The 12,580-nt window shown below is 42.6% G+C and overlaps 1 protein-coding gene across 4 annotated transcripts in view; it reads left to right on the forward strand.

Annotated features, from left to right (window-relative positions):
* The first annotated feature begins 222 nt into the window (after positions 1-222).
* Positions 223-12,580, forward strand: part of DPF1 (double PHD fingers 1) — a 548,769-nt gene continuing 536,411 nt past the window's right edge. For all 4 annotated transcript variants that reach the window (XM_078660411.1, XM_078660408.1, XM_078660410.1 and 1 more), the window contains exon 1: positions 223-327. In XM_078660411.1, the coding sequence (XP_078516537.1) occupies positions 296-327 (32 nt within the window). In that variant the 5' untranslated portion in view covers positions 223-295. The remainder of the gene's footprint in view (positions 328-12,580) is intronic.

Below are 12,580 nucleotides of genomic sequence, written 5' to 3' on the forward strand. Positions count from 1 at the left end.
ATCAGGGCACGGAGGAGGCCGGCGCGTCGATCTGTCATCCCTTTGCATGTCGGGAGATGTTGTCCGACACTCCCTTCCAGTCGCTTCAGTAATCCAGCATGAAACTACAACATCCAGTACCAAGGAGTGAAACTGCTCATCACACAGACCCCTGATTGGCTACAAGCTTCCCATCACCGTCCCTGATTGGCTGAATCTTCCTAGCGCTGCCCAGAGAATGAATGAAATTGTACAGTAGCTGTCGCTGGAGGTGAGAGCCCGGAATCGGCAGCCGAGTGTATTATACTGTATCAAAATGGCCACAGCCGTCCAGAACCCTCTGAAATCGTAAGTACCTGCTGCGCTACCACTGGCGTGGTACACGATGCATGCACTGCACAGATCACTGCATACACCGAGCACAGTTCACTGCATCCACTGCACTCTGCATGCACTGCCCAGGGCTCTACATGCACTGCAAACACTGCACAGAGTAATGTCAGGGAGTCATGATGTGCACTGCACTCGGGGAACTACAAAAACTGCAAGCAGCGTACCGTAGGGGTGGCATTGATCTATAGGACTGCTGGGGCAGACATTGCATTTTGCAGATACGGCATTTGCTGTAGACAGGAGGACACAAGCGAGAAATTAATTGCACACTACGGGCATGACATACTTTACTTGTTTCTGTACAAAGTGGACCCGTGCACACACCATTTTAGGAAAGCGCTATATGCACATAACGTTTTAAATACAGAGCCGCTACCAATCGAGACACTGCAAACAATGCATCCAGCATGTAAGGGGCACCTGCATGCAGTGCAGTCACTGCCCACAGAAGACAGCAAATTGCACTTCATTCAGTGCAGGCAAGACTGTAGATAGTAGGTAAATTCTGTAGATTGTTCAGCAAACGGAACCGTCTGTACATAGGGAAGAGGCACTGCATACGCTGCACATGGTACAACGCTGCACTGCACATTATTAGCGGCGTAGACAGCGCAGACGGCATGCACGCCGTATGTCTGGGACATCCAGCGCACATCTCACAATGGCACAGCTCAGCACAGCTGCAACCAGCGCGCTTCTCGGCTGCTCCTTCCTGCAGACAGAGCCCGTGCTCCTTAGAAAGTGTTCATATATCTTGTGCATTGTGTGTATGTGTGTGTATGTATATATATATATTATATATATATATATATATATATATATATATATATATGTGTGTGTGTGTGTGTGTGTGTATATATATGCATATATATATATATGTATATATAATAAATATAAATATATATATATATATATATATATATATATAATAAATATAAATATAAATATATATATATATATATATATATATATATATATATATATATATATATATATATATATATATATATATATATATATATATATATATATATATATATATATATATATATAGTCAGCTCACAGCTGGCATTTCTATAGACATGCGTGTTAGCTTTATGGATAAAGTCATAAAGTCTGTTTAGGAGCATTTAAGAACGTATGTCTTTTGCATTGCCTTTGCAGACGTTTACGGATACACAGATCAGCTTTCTCTGCACTGCCCCCTGGAACCCTGTACTTGCACTCCCCGGACCCTGCATTCCGCTGTCAGTTACTTGCCCTGTAATTGTATCGGGCGCAGAACAGTTCACTTCTGACCTTAGATCCGTTACATAAGTGTCTTTTTGTACATTTGAGAGTTTGGGAATTGCTCTTTTTGGCATCGTTTTATCTCCGATGTCCTTTTTTTCTGCCTTCGCTTTGCATCTTGCACCCGGGCCCATAATATACAGTTTTTTCAGCCATCGGAATTTTTGGGTATAGTGGGAGTGAGTGAACAATGGCTTTGTTTGTGCAGTGGCATTTTTTTCTCAGCCTGCTGTCTTTCATATCTGACTGTCTGCTTTTGCTGCTCTGTGTTCTCTTTGGGATGGCAGCACGTCACTGACGACGGAAGCTGCCATTTATTATGAGTTAAAAAGCATTTCCCCTAAAAATAATCAGCTGTTATGAAGTATGAAATACATCTTCTAAACTACTACCCATTCTGGGATAGAACAACATTCAATGCGTTGCATCTGCCGTGCAATTACAATAAACGCGTGTGGCTAAAATCTGTATGTCCCAGACACAGCGATTTGGTTTTCTATGAAAGCTTGGTTTATCCTAGCGCGCTCATCTATAATCAAAAAGAAGGTGCACTACATCAAAAAACTGACCAATCGGACGCTAGTGTTTTGCATATCAGGACGCGTCACGCCCGCCTCTTTCTGGAGACACCTGCTCCTGTAGCCACTGGAGGCGTTGGAAGTTCTACTGGGCGTTTTGTAGTTATTTTTTGCACTGTCGTGCAACACACCTTTGATGGATGTGCTGGTGCCCGGCGCCGGTTTGTGATGTTGCTAAAAAAGCGATGATAGTCTTAATTAGAGGTTCATAATGTGTTTGGAGCTGAGCTAATTTCCCTGCGGTATTCAGAGGAATGGGGCAAGTTAGCCGCGTCCTTTCAGTTGCATCAGTGGCTGGAAAGGAACGTGTTTTTGAGATTAGAGGTTGCTAACTTGTTGTAAGGGTGCTGGGGTGAGTTTGCTGACGTCTTGGATGAACCTAGGCCTGGGAAGGATGCAGAAACTTTAAAGTGTGTGTGTAGTGTGGGCATGATGAAACAGCACGATTGGGAAGGCCAGGGACCGACTGCACGATTTCTCTCTTTCAGTGTTACATTTTATATGTTAAAATAAGTACGAAACATATGTATGCACTACCCAGGCTTTCTGTAACACGTAGAAACAGGGTGAGGCCATACAAATAATTATGAACTGTTTATTGGTGTGTTAACATTGGTTAACAAAACATGTAAAAAGTAAGCAGAGGAACCCACAGTTTACTTTAGGAGACAAAACAGTACTGCCAAATACCCGAGTTGCTGAATACCAAATCTACCTAGTCTTGATTTCAGTTCATACCTCTTTCTGCCTCTACCCCCTACACTTCCTGCCTCTAGATCTCACTCTTGCACATTCTTTATCATGCCTGATTGCTTTCATAATCGCTGTTTCCTATCTTTACCATCCTCTTTCCTCCATTTTCTGTCATTTCCTTGCTCTCAGTCAAAGTCCCATGAAGAACAATTTGTCCAGTCCCTAAACATAAGTGTTGGTGTCTAACCGCAGGGATTCCTGACAGTCTTGAGGCTGCAATAAGCTTTGCGGGACCACCGGGGTCCAGCCAAGCATATTACGAGTTCCCCAAATTGAGCTCTGTCTGATAATTATGTATGAGTTTCTTTAGAGGGCTTTGAGAGTGTATTTTGGGAAACCAAGTGAAATGACAGCGTCAGAGCTATGTTAGGTGCTATTTTGAGGTTCTGTGAGGGTTCATTGTGAAGGATTCGAGGGTTGGCTCTATGGAGCTGTATGACAAGGTCTGATGGGGGTTGGTGTGTTGCAGTGCATTAAATGGGCTGGTACTCACTGGTACTGAGTACCGGCACTTCTTAGATTTATCACTTTGAGTACCGGCACTTCTCTACTGCCAAGGAGAGTACCGGTTCTCATGAAACGTTGGTGCTGGCGGCCTTTCTTTGATAGTCAAGGCACTTGTGTAGACCTAAGCTGACCCCAGCTGAACAATTCAGCTTGGGCTCATTTGCATGTGGTCCGGGTGTTCACCACCATGCTGTGTTGCAAACACAGACATCGAAGCAGTCCGGTGATGATAGCGTAATTAAGAAAGCCATGGGAGGTAACAAGGTACAAATGGCTTTAATCCCACCTGATTCTTTTGTTAACTGTATGTTTATGTTTGTCTGCTTGCCTGTGTGCTTGCCTGTGATTGTTTTTGTGTGAGACAAAAAGGAATTAAAGGGGAAATAATAGAGACTCTCTTGGAAGTTATATTAAAGGAAATGTGTGGAATGCTTTGAGTGTGAATGTCTGCTTGTTTCTTTCTCTGTCACACAAGACTATATAGAAGTGTGCCAAGCAACAGCAATTAACAGTATTGATGTTGCACATATACAAAACAAGGAAATGTTCAAATATCGCCGCGTTTGGCTTTCCTTGTGTGTAATGAGTAAACAAACGTGCTTTGTTTATTGAAAGAAATTTCTCATGTGTTTTGGTATGTGCTGCAAGTAGTATCGAAGTCAATAAGTATCGGCATGTCTTGCCCCAAGCCCCGCCCACTCGCAATATTTAAAATGAGTACCTGCACTATTTTCCCCCCATTTATAGCACTGGTGTGTTGGGGATAATGTAATGGTATGGTAGGGAGACTGTAAAGGCCTTTTGGGGATCTAAGTGAAGGTATGTTAAAGGCTACTCAGATCTAGAACAGTTTGTTTGGGACGCTGGGCCTGATTTAGATCTTGGCGGATGGGATACTCCGTCACAAACGTGACGCATATCCCGTCCACTGTATTACAAGTGCATTAGATCCTATATCACTTGTAATATGGCGGACGGGATAGGCGTCACGTTTGTGACAGAGTATCCCATCTGCCAAGATCTAAACTAGACCGTCTGTTCGGATCTTTTGGAAGCGGTGTGAAGGATTGTTGAGGGTTGTGTAAGGCCCTGTCGAGAGCTATATAGTGACTCACCCCATACTAACTTACAACGAAACACATCTAAAGAGAACTCACACAACAAAACAGTCCAGATATTTCACCAGCTGTATCCCAGGACTTGCCACTACGACCAGTGCCTCAGTTGATACACTTAGATGTAACCCCTCGGGGAAATGCGCAAGCCAAATAATCAAGATAAAACGAAAGCATTGAGTAAACCTTTACCACAAGCAGCGCACTTGAAACACATCAAATTACCAACAATAAAACATACATTATATTTATGCTGCAGCCGACAAATTAGAACTAACAAACACCCTGTTCTGTGAGGGCATCCTTAAAACCAAACCATGAAGATCCTGACTCAATTGACCCTATGAACCCAGCTTCTGCACTACATTAAATGTAATGTAATATAGTTTGCTTACTTGATGTTAAATGTATGTACACCTCTGTATATATCAACTACGGTCTTGTTGGGGGTAGGTGAATATCTATTAGGTGCTGGATAAGGGTGTGTTGAGGCTATGCAAGCATCTACAGGGGTTTATGGAGGCCTGTTAGGTGATATGAAACCAATATGAAGGCCCTTTGATGGCTGTGATTATTTCCTATGATATATTGGGGCCTGCAGGTGTTTGCCATTTTTTATTTGATGTTTTTGGGGGAAATATGTTCTGGCCTCTTGACGGCCATTGGGAGGTGTGTTTTTGGTTATTTGAGGTTCTCTAGCTTAATATATGAATCTGCTGTTTATTGGTAGTACAGAGGAATCAAAATCTAGTGCGGTAATTAGCTTCTCTGTATGGTACATTTGATCTTTCCAGCTGTGATTACAAAGCACTCCCATCAGGCCTTGCAGTAATAGCCTCTGTATTAGCGCAGCAATGAGCGCTTGAGGCTGAAGTCTCTCTGGTCAATTTTCCTTCACAAAAGTCAAGGGACTAACCATAAAGTAAAGATGCAATTTAAAGTACGTCTCAGACCTCACACATTGTTTGATTAAGCTAAAGGCAAGCACCGTATTATTGGATTTTAAAACAACCCCCCAAATTGTTCTTCAGCTCTGCAATAATTCTATTATAATAATGGGCACAAGAAAATATAATTTGACTATTTGTTGAGCATCTTCTCTGTATATTATAATGTCGCCCCCACCCAAAACACCGTGAGTACCATTTTGATACGTTACTTGGGATATAATTGTATTCTTGTACATGTATTTATTTACCAACACAAAAGTACAAAATAAGACGAACAGTATTTAAGTAAAATGTATTTAAAGTAACACTAACAGAACTGTGATGGGTTCAGTGTACTTCAGATACATGAAGGTAAAGAACGGGAGTCCTTGCTCTTTAGGGCTTATGGTCTGATTACGAGTTTGGCGGTGCAGGAGCGGGGCCGCCACACCGGCATCCCGTTCCTGCTCCGCCAAACCTGTGTGCTCCGCCTTTCAGATTATTACTTTTTCAGTCACTGGCGTGCGTTTCTTTGGCATTCTTACAGCGGTACCTATGAAATAGGCACCGCAATGGGAACATCAAGGGCAGTACCTGCACAACATGTACTAGTGCAGTCCATGCCGCGCAGGTATTGAGGTGCATGCACACAGGGGGCACAACATGTGCACCTCTGCATGCTCCCCTTGGCCCTGAGGCAACACTCGTCCCTAGTGGGCACCCTTTGTTTCCTCTCCGCCATGGTTGTCATGGTGGAGGAACCGCTATGAAAACCGTGTGGAGAGGAAACTCGTAATATGCTTGGCTGGACCCTGGCGGTCCCGCCAAGCATATTGCAGCCTTAAGACCACCGCGCTACCGCCAGGGATCTCTGGCTGTTGCAGCAGTGCAATGGCAGTCCGATCGCCCAAGTCATAATAAAGCGGTTAGACCACAGGTGCGGTGCTGGGTGGACTACCACCACTGCGCCCCTGCAAGTCTGGAGGTCCTCGGTCCACCAGACTCGTAATCAGGGCCGTGTTTGCGTATTTTACCCTACCACTCAAAGTAATTTTTCCTGTGATCCAACAATGCAGCAAAATAGTAGATTGCTCAAGTATTTTCTATGTATATTTTATTGTGATTGGTTTTGAATGTAGTCATTTAAAAGGCACTCATTGTTGAAAAAGCAATTTCCTCCATGCATTAATAGAAACAGTGCATTTACAATGCATAACGTTTCATTTAGTTTCTGCAGCTGGGAGTTGCCCACATTTCATAGTTGGTTTAAGGACAGAGGTCTTGGATATCTGTGTTTGTTGGCACAGTGTCCAGTGGCCTTGGTTGTGTTGTCGTTTCTGTGTTCATTGCTTTGGGGTGCTGGGATCATGGTCCAAAATATCAAGGTGGGTCCCAAATTGCCTACACGATTTTACATTAAGAGCTCGATAGCTCCTGATTGGACCTAGCTGTTTTAGTAGTAGCAAATGTGCCAGTACCCCAGGGCTCCTTTCAGGTTCTGCTCTACGAATTTCTATTTCGACCCGGCTATGGTGTGACTTTTTATTGACTGTCGTTCTGGATTGTACCTTTAGATCTGCGATGTACAGTCTTGAACAATCACCAACATTCTGACCAACATTTGATGTGATTTGATTCAATAATTTCCTGTTGCTTTCATGGCCCTAGAGCTAAAAGGTGCAGAGCAGGCCATAGAAAGCAGTACAAGATCTTTTTGTTCCTCATCTCACTTATTAACTTTTGGCATGGTTGGGGGTTGCGAGCACCGACATTCGCTTTTGGGGACCAGGACTTACTTTCACCATTTGACTTTAACCCAGAGCTGGATAGAGAAAGGCAGAAAACAAAGACGGGAGATGGGAGTGATAAAATGAAAAATCAGGAATGTAGAATAAATTGCAAGAGCGCGATAGTGAGAGAGGAAATGTAGGGTGGTGAGAGAAAGTGGCATGGGGTGGAATCATCCTTGATATTTGGCAACCCCAGCATTCGACAGCACTGCAGCAGGACTCTAAGAAAAAAATTGGGCACTTATTTTTTTTATTTATTATATTATTTAAAATTAAGGAATCGATTCTTGAAGCATTTTCCACATGCCTTTAGGGTATGAGAGAGATGGAGAAAATTATAGTTATTTTCCATTATTATTGTGCCCTGATCATGGACCTTCAAAGATGCCTCATATGCAACCAGGAAAGAACAGTTGATAGCAATGTGGCTCCAATTGTGAATTTTCGATGGGCTGCCAAGTCGGTGAGAAGAAAGTCATTTTTGCCTCTCTGCCTCATGAATGCATAATTTAGCTCCATAGAATTTGTCATGACGCTGGGCCGAGACTTCAATCTAGCACTGCAATTTCCAGTACTGTAAAAAAACTCCTATTACAAAGCAAGATACAGAGGCACGATCAAAGGCGGCGTGCTTTCATGTAGAGACAATGCCCCGCTATCCGCTAGGACAATATAGTATGCAGACGATACAGTCAGGATAATGTTTGCCCTTCAGAGAGACCAGCTGCCAGAATGTGGTGGGGGAAGTGTCCATAAAGAGCAATGCTTACAAGTTCAAGGGTGCTCCTCAAGGCAAGTAGATGTCAGATCCCCACTACGTAGAAATGATCCTGCAAGATTGCTTCTGCAGATTGCTGCATCATGCCCAGAAATCTGTGTGCAACCTGAGTGGCACTATTTCGAATCCCAGTGGAGCCTACATTGCCAACATCTTTATGACAAAAATAAAGTAAGCTCCATTGTGTTTGTTGATATCAAGGCCTACTGCTTGCAATGGTACAGACTACAAGCCTCTGGAAGCACCTAACTGAAACTGAGAAATTGTTGGTCTTCAACTTCCGAGCCTAAGACCTTCCGCTTTTGATACATTTTGTTAGCACCTATGAGAAGATACACCTTGAAAATAAATATTTTAATATTTGTGGCTAAAAGTTGGAGTAGCGATTTATTCATTTAATTGAGATAGCACATTTTTTAAAGGTTTTCTGTAGTAGATACTTTTTTGCATCCTGTCAACCACTTTGACTGAAGTAGTTTTTAGTTTCTAGTTTATTTTGTGCATCATCCTAGTGCGCACTTGTGGAGCCATGCTTTGCATCGAGGAAGGATACCACAACAATGTATAGCATATAGCATGTGCTTGTAGCTGGATTGACTCTATGTGCTTGGACCTTAGGGCCTGTGAATATCTTAGGTTTGAAGGCACTTGAGGCTAATGTATATTGTAGCAGTGGAAGATCCAAACACCACCTGACCATAGCAGTCATGCCTGCTCAGTAGGATAACTAGAGCTGTGCTAGTTAGTGTCAAAAAGTTATCAGTGCAAGCATTTGCCTACTTTCTTTGCCCAGGAGAGAGAACTGGAAAACTTGAGGGATGATTGAAAATGTATCTGTTCATCCAATAATCACTTAATATGTTTCTTATCCTTGACAGGTCTTCGGTAGTCCACTTTAGTTCTGTGTTTATTTGTGAGGTTGCTTTATGCACATTGCCAAGAAGATCTGTGGATGTCCGCTCTACAAAGTAAATAACAATAAAACATGCTTGCCTACTCTACAGTCTACGGCATGGGTACTTGGAAACATTTTCCCAGAGACCAAAGAGTTTGGTCTGTGATAGTGACCAAGGGCCACATTGATACCAGCAGTGTGGCGGTCAAGGGGTCAAAGGGCGGTAAGGATGTAAGTGACGTGAAGCGCGTACATCTAGTGACTGAACTGCATATTGTGAAAACAGAAAACCTACATCAATCCTTGCAACCCCACTTGCCTAAATTCTGTGATCCTAGGCAGTTGTTTTATTTCACTTTCTCTCTTTCTTCATCATTATAACATATAAGAGAACCTCAAAATGCATGACTTTAGGATGTGCGCTGTACAAAACCTGCTGTAAAATCTTTGGTTTAATAAACTATAATGTTATGTATAATAGCAACCCGAGGCCACCCAAAGGGTGTACAAAACAACTGACTGTCTCTTAGTTCACTATTGACATTCTTGTTAGTGTGAGTGGGGGTGGTGGGTTGGGAAGCAAGAATGCTTCTAAATCATGTTTGAAAAAGCTAAAAAAAAATGCTTCCCAATGCACTAATATAATCTGATGTACTTAGGTGAAAAGGTTAAAATGTTAATGAAATATAGTTTTTGAATTTTGAGCAGACGTTATCATATTTGTACACTATTGCAGAAAGATATCTAAAAAATTAAGGGGTTCCTAAAGTTAAGAGGTGCAGAACACCTTCTTTTCTTTTACTTTGGGTAACCTATAAATAAATGCTTGCCCGTTTATAGTCGAAAAAACAGCAGCTTGGTGCGGGCGTTGACCAGGGGGCCACATGTAAAGGTCAGGAGAGCCGCTTGCGGCCCCCGGGCCATACTTTAGGGTCACAGGTCTCTGGAATAGGTTCTCCATGATGGTCCTTGAGGAACACGCCAAACATAGTTTCTGTTTGAAGGATGAATAAGCATATACACCCATTTAGATCTATTGTTTGTGAATACATTTCATGTTATGTTATTTGCAATTATAAGCATTTTCCCCCAATTTTTACAGTTCGAAGCACTTTCAGAATCCTGGCACCAGTGCTTAATTTGAGCTGGCACTTATTTTTCTTCATCAGACTTTCACCCAGAGCAAAAGAGAGAACAATGCAAAGGGGGAAAGAAAAGGGAAGAGAAAGACGAAAACCCAGTGACAAAGCGAGAAAGCAAGGATAAAAAAGAACAAAAATGTGAGATAAAGAGATTGGGGGTATTTGTTGGTGGATGAAAGAGGCATGAGATGGAATCAAAACTATGTCTTGGGTTGCAGCATCCGCAATAATCATAGTGGGGGTCGTGGGCTTCTGAACAAAACTTTAGGCCCTGGTATTAGTAGTTCACTGGTCTCTTAAGTGAACAGTTTCTGTGCTGCATTCAGTTCGGGACTTAGTCAGTCTATGGGTCCAAGGATTACTCACTTCTTTTTAGATCTGATGTGACAGCACAGCTGTCTGAAATACTTGTTGTTACTAATTCTTTAAAATATACATAAAGCGGGCTTTAACTCCACCCAGAGGAGTAGTCCCATTGCACCTTGTGCTACTGGCAGTTAGGTGAAACATTTGCTTCATATGGGGGTATTTGCTCGCACTGCAGAGTATGAGCAACTATTTTACACCTCAGAAGTTCAGTGAATCATCACACATGAAATTATTTCTCCCAGAGGTGCATTCATGCAGAAAACAATCGTATGTATTTATTTTACTATGTGCAGAAGGCTTTTTTTCAATATTTTAGGACACAAAGTGCAAGCCAGATCTACAGACTTTGCCAGTTCTTGTCATATAATGGTGTCAAGCTATGTCAGCAGACTATTATATTTGTGTTTAAGCACCTAAACTAATAACAGCTGTTTTTTTTAATGAAATTAGATTAACAAATGAAATTTCAGAATGGAGCATAGAGCCGGCTACTAAGGTTAAGAAGCATTGCTGCTATCTAATGTGTCCCCTCAACATTTCAGGTCAGCATGTCTTCCCCCAACATTAGGCACTGTGGTTCATGGTCAGGGCTCACTTAGGCATGAAGGGGTTCATGCTTAGAACATGCAGCCATTTATCTGAGGTAGCTGGGACTGTGGGTGCGGAATGTAGCTATCAGTGTGGGTGGTACAGCGGTACGAGGGCACAGGGGTGCGACTGGCCCACATAATCCCAGTTGTAGCTGCCTTTCTCTAGGAAACTGGAGATCAGAAGAGGCCATTTTGGTTGCCTGCATTGGGGCCTGATGCATCCTTACAATGCTGCTGTAGGCTTTATAGTAGTGCTCCACACCCGCATCTTGCATGTCCATGCCCCTGAGGTTGTTACCAGGGCCCCTGTACATCCGTTAGTGCGGAATTAGCAGATATTGTGTGAAACTCTGCGGTTCCACTGGGAAACGGAGGATTACCAGATTAATTAGTAATTCTGGGTCCCGTTCACGTTAATTCCCAATTCCTCCCCCCAGTTTCCCTCTGGACGGGTTGCTGTTTTGAACAGTCTAAAGCTCTGAAGAAAACTATGCAGGTCTTCGTATATCCGCAGACTTTATAATTTGCGACGGGTCTAGTAACAGGGTTATAGCCATTATATAGCCATAGTCTAGGGTGACTCCATCTCAAAGGAACTCCATGTTTCCAGTTTGTAAACAAATGCATTCTGACAAATTTGCACTTGATTCACCTCACTTGATCCAACTGGACTAAATAAAGAGATGACAGTACTCTGTGAAAGGAAAGTTTAGGTTTGCGAGCATGGTGACTTACAGCAACTCTAGTTACAGAAGGCTTTAAATATGGCTTTAAATGGTGATAACAAAAAATTTAATTTTCATATAGGCTAGAGACATTTATGTTTATATAAGCAATACGAATAGACTACAGTAAAATATAAAGAAAAAATACATTTAATGCAAACGGAATGTTTCTTTTTTGTGAATCTATGTTTAACAACCTCTGGAGAGAAAAACGATTCTGGATGGCTGGTTGAATTGATAGTCCTGATTGTGCGGCTTTGGTAACGTTATACATTCTTAGAAAAGGCACATTTCGCAGCCGAACAGAACACTGCAAATTTGGCATTTGTAACGAAAAAAAATGCTGCGTCACAATTCAGTTGGAGTGCAGTGGGATCGACTGAAGTCATTTCAGTACGGATGTGATGCTACTGTAATGTGATGTGAACAATGGTACAGGGAGCGTAAGCAAACAGGGAGTACGCGGACTGAGTGGCTCAGGTGCTCCCACTGCTACTCAGGATTGCGAGGCGTCGCGTGCGGTGGTGTTTACCTGAACGTCAGCATTTGCGAGAGCATTCCAAGTGCATCGTTTTGTAGACGTCGTTTTTTCACCATGTCTGCTCTGGGTACTGACATAATAACTGATCTGTTTCATTATTTGTAGGCCCAGTGCTTGTTATGAGTGTAGTGGGCCAGGACAGGGCCTGGCACGTGGACTCTCGGCTGTAAAGGACGACACAGGTACACAGATTACTATGGTGCCGG

Source organism: Lissotriton helveticus, chromosome 9 (assembly GCF_964261635.1).
Source record: "Lissotriton helveticus chromosome 9, aLisHel1.1, whole genome shotgun sequence".
NCBI lineage: Eukaryota > Metazoa > Chordata > Amphibia > Caudata > Salamandridae > Lissotriton > Lissotriton helveticus.